This window comes from Babylonia areolata, chromosome 23, assembly GCF_041734735.1.
Source record: "Babylonia areolata isolate BAREFJ2019XMU chromosome 23, ASM4173473v1, whole genome shotgun sequence".
In the NCBI taxonomy this organism is placed as follows: Eukaryota; Metazoa; Mollusca; class Gastropoda; order Neogastropoda; family Buccinidae; genus Babylonia; species Babylonia areolata.
Window position 1 is genome coordinate 39,267,113 of NC_134898.1, and position 5,000 is coordinate 39,272,112.

The 5,000-nt window shown below is 47.0% G+C and overlaps 1 protein-coding gene across 2 annotated transcripts in view; it reads right to left on the bottom strand.

Moving 5' to 3' along the window:
- LOC143298237 (bone morphogenetic protein 1-like) overlaps positions 1-5,000 on the bottom strand; it is a 51,709-nt gene that overhangs the window by 23,111 nt on the left and 23,598 nt on the right. For both annotated transcript variants that reach the window (XM_076611044.1, XM_076611043.1), the window contains 2 exons: positions 2,515-2,664; positions 204-335 (listed from right to left, as the gene is read on the bottom strand). In XM_076611044.1, coding sequence (XP_076467159.1) covers positions 204-335; positions 2,515-2,664 — 282 coding nt within the window. The remainder of the gene's footprint in view (positions 1-203; positions 336-2,514; positions 2,665-5,000) is intronic.

The following is a 5,000-nucleotide window of genomic DNA, read 5'->3' on the forward strand; positions in this document are numbered from 1 at the left end:
TCTGTGTGCGACGTGTGTGTAGCATGTAAAGCTGTGTGCATGTGTTTCACGATATGCAATGATGCACTAGTCCCCCCCCACCCCAACACCCCCACCCCACCCCCTCCCCCGGTCCCCCCACACAGTTCCAGTTCACTCACCGCATTTCGCTCGACAACAACAACAACAACAAATCCAGGTGTGTCGACAACAAATGACTCTACCTGGACAGGTGTCGCAGCTGTAGGGACAGGCACTGGCCACATTAGCGCTGGTCAGACACTGGCCGCTGTGAGCCTGGCTGGGGCAGTCCTCTTGGCTGTCCTCACACACAGGCAGAGGCACGGGGTCTGGACCTAGTCAACAGGCATCATGATTGTCACGTCACATAAGAACGGTCATACAGGTAAAAGGCCACTAAAGTGTACATAAAAGTGAACTTAGGAGTTGCATGCAAGCCCATGAACGAAGAATAGAAGAAGATCATCATGATTGTCACATAAAAAAACAGGCATACATGGAAAAACCCACGAAGTGTACATACGAGTGAACGTTGGAGTTGCACGCAGCCCACGAACGAAGAAGTAGAAGAGAAGAAGAATTAACAGTCATCATGGTCGTCACATAAAAACAGTCATACATACATGGAAAAACCCATTAAGTAGTGCACATACGAGTGAACGCGCGAGTTGCAGTTCACGAACGAAGAAGCAGAAGAAGAGTAGAAAATCTCCACATCTCTTTTGTTTGTTTGTTTGTTTGTTTGTTTGTGTGTCTGTCTTCAGAGTTTAATTTGCTGTTTGTGTTTTTGTTTTGCTTTTGCTTGGCTTCGATGCGCTTGACATTGATGGCAAAATAAAACGTCTATAAATATATATATATCTGTGTGTGTGTGTGTGTGTGTGTGTGTGTGTGTGTGTGTGTGTGATATTATATATATATATATATATATATATATATATATATATGTGTGTGTGTGTGTGTGTGTGTGTGTGTGTGTGTGTGTGTGTGTGCGAACCCATATCCTGAAAAGGCGCGTTGGATTATGCTGCCCGTCAGTTTACATCCAAAGTCATGCAAAGTATATATATATATATATATATATATATATATATATATATATATATATATATATATATATATATATATGTGTGTGTGTGTGTGTGTGTGTGTGTGTGTGTGTTTGTGTGTGTGTGTGTGTGTGGGTGGGTGGGTGGGTGGGGGGGGTGAGGGGTGGGTGTGTACCTATCACAGTGGATTTCGCCATAGGACAACACTTTCGTTGCCATGGGTTCTTTTTTTCTGTGCGCTAAGTGCGTGCTGCACACGGGACCTCGGTTTATCGTCTAATTCGTAAAGTATTACTAGACGCTCAGCATGATTTTCCGGTCATATTTGGGAGAAAGGGTGAGACCGGGACTCAAACCCAGACCCTCACTGACCTTTGTACTGGCAGGTGAGCGTCTTGACCATTTTGCCACTTCCCTCCTTCATTCCTTTATTTTCTCCAAAAAATTGTTAACGCGTTTGCTAATAATAAGGAGAAAAGAAAGGACATCTAAATTCAAACAGCATAGGCGTTACAGTCTTGAATAAAAGCTAATCTGTGTTTGCACACTTCTTCCGTCATCGCTGCTGTGTGCATATGTGAAATGACCGGTGTAAGATAGGCCCGGAGCTTTCGTTTTGACACAGTGTCGAGATTTGTGCTGTTTTATTTACCTGAGTGCTAGCTGAATCGGTAGCAATAAGCAACAATGACTTAAAAAAACCCAACAAAAACAACAACAAAACATTGTGCATCTTGTTGTGAATGAAGAGAGTTAGCACTCTTCTCTATTTGTTAATCATTCGTTCTCCTGGTCCGAGTTGCATGAGACGTTCTTTGCAGCGCTAAGTTTGCTTAGTGATGGGTTAAGGATGATCCTAACTATATGGAATTTAGCGCGAAGTTAGGAACAGTATCTACTGATAAGCAAACATAGCGATGACAGTGTTAAGAATGTTCCTAAGTATATGGAGTTTACCGTGTGGAATTAGGAACAATTTTGAACGAGAAGCAAACAAAATTTAGCGCTGCTGAAGTTCGCTCGCCTCATGCAACAACGCACCCCTGGACACATTGTTGTTTATTCGTAACGGTCGTGTGTGTGTGTGTGTGTGTGTGTGTGTGTGTGTGTGTGTGCCGAGAGTTGATTTAATCAAGATTTTGCGCCTTTTAAATATTATTATTATTAATATGAGTGTAGTATTTTATTTATTTATCTATCATTTATTATTTTATTTATCTATTTTATTTAATTTTATTATTTTATTTTATTTTTGTTATTAATTTTTTTTTTTTTTACTTTATCTTTTTTTTTTTTCTTCTCAAGGCCTGACTAAACGCGTTGTGTTACGCTGCTGGTCAGGCATCTGCTTGGCAGAGGTAGTGTAGCGTATATGGATTTGACCGAACAGCAGTGACGCCTCCTTGAGCTACGGATACTGATACTAATACTCGTAACGGTCGACTGTCTTTGGGAGCCCACTCACTGCCAGAGACGGGATAGTAGTAGCAGAAGTAGAAGTAGGTGATGCCGGTGTCTTCATCTCGGGCGATGACCGGTCCCTCCCCTGACACATTGTACAGCCCGGAGGTCTTGGGGTCTTTCAGGTAGTAGTACGGCTCTCTGAAGCCCATGCCTGAGGAAAGAGAGAGAGAGAGAGAGAGAGAGTGTATGTAGTGGGAGACAGTACAAGACAAGACGAGATAAGACAAGGCAAGGCAAGGCAAGACAGGGCAAGACAAGGCAAGGCAAGACAAGGTAAGCAAGGCAAGGCAAGGCAAGACAAGACAAGGCAAGGCAAGACAGGGCAAGGCAAGGCAAGGCAAGACAAGACAAAACAAGACAAGACAAGACAAGACAAGGCAAGGCAAGGCAAGGCAAGGCAAGGCAATATAAAAGTGGTTTATGTTCGGCTCACTAACGCACATGACTGAGTAAAGATAAAGTGCAGTGAGAGACGGGACAAGACAAGACAAGACGAGGCAAGACCAGGAAAGACCAAGGCAAGGCAAGGGCAAGACAAGACAAGGCAAGGCAAGGCAAGGCAAGGCAAGGCAAGGAAAGGCAAGGCAGGGCAGGGCAGGGCAGGGCAGGGCAAGGCAAGGCAAGGAAATGCAAAGGGCAAGGAAGGGCAAGACCAGACAAGGCAAGACAAGACATGACATGACAAGACAAGGCAGGGCAAGGCAAAGCAGGGCAAAGTAGGGCAAGGCAAGACAAGGCAAGGCAGGGCAAGGCAGGGCAAGTCAAGACAAGACAAGGCAAGGCAAGGCAAGGCAAGGCAAGGCAAGGCAAGACAAGACAAGACAAAAGTGGTTTATGTTCGAGGATGATAGAGAAGTACTGGTGCGCTTTTGTTTCTTTTCCTTTCTTTTTATGGCATCCAGTTTGCGCTCTGAATAGCGCCGTCCCGATACAACACACACGCACACACACACACACACACACACACACACACACACACACACACACACACATTCACACAAACACACACACACACACACACACACACACACACACACACACACACACACACACACACACACACACAGAGGGAAAGGTGAACAGAGAGAGAGAAGGGAGAGTAGAGAGAGAGGGAGAGAGAGAGGGATAGAGAGAGAGAGAGGGGGGAATAGCAGAGAGAGAGAGAGAGAGAGAGAGAGAGAGAGAGAGAGACAGAGAGACAGAGACAGAGACAGAGACAGAGAGAATATCGAATACTTTATTTTCCCCAGGAGAAATTAATGTAACACAATAACACGAGAATGACAGTCACTTGATATGTATACATGGAATACATAATATGCATAAAATGTCAGAGCTCAGGAGCCAGTTGCATTGCTTGATTCTAACTTTTTGACAGTTACACGTGACTGAATGCCTACGTTGACCGAACTACGCCATTGGTCAGTTCTATACTACTATACCATACTACACCACACCACACCGCACCGCACCACACCACATCACACCACACCACATCACACCACACCACACAACTCCAATCCTCACCGCACTGCACCACACCACACCACACCATACCATACCATACCACACCGCACCATACCACACCACACCACACCACACCAAACCACACCGCACCATACCATACCACACGCACCACACCGCACCACACCACACCACACCGCACTATACCATAGCACACCGCACCAAACCACACCACACAACACTACACCACACCACACACCACCACACACCACCACACCACACCGCACTATACCATTCCACACCGCACCGCACCACAACACACCACACTACACCACACAACAGCACGCAACACCATACCATACCACACCACACCACACCGCACCGCACCACACCGCACCGCACCACACACCACCACACCACACGGCACCGCACCACACCGCACCGCACCACACACCACCACACCACACGGCACCGCACCACATCGCACCGCACCACACACCACCACACCACACGGCACCGCACCACACCGCACCGCACCACACACCACCACACCACACCACACTGCACTACAATACAACACACCGCACCGCACCGCAGCACACCACACCGCACTGCACCACACACCACCACACCACACCACACTGCACTACAATACAACACACCGCACCGCACCACAGCACACCACAACACACTGCACCATACACCACCACACCACACCACACTGCACTACAATACAACACACCGCAATGCACCGCAGCACACCACAACACACTGCACCACACACCACCACACCACACCACACTGCACTACAATACAACACACCACAACACGCTGCAGCACACCGCACCATACCATACCGCTCCACATTGCAGCACAGCACACCACGCAACACCAGACCGCACCACACCACGCTACACCACACCACAACATATCAAACAATATCAGGACATTTTAAGCAATACCACATCATACCGCATTATGCCACATTTTTTCACCCACACCACACGACACACGTTCCCGCAC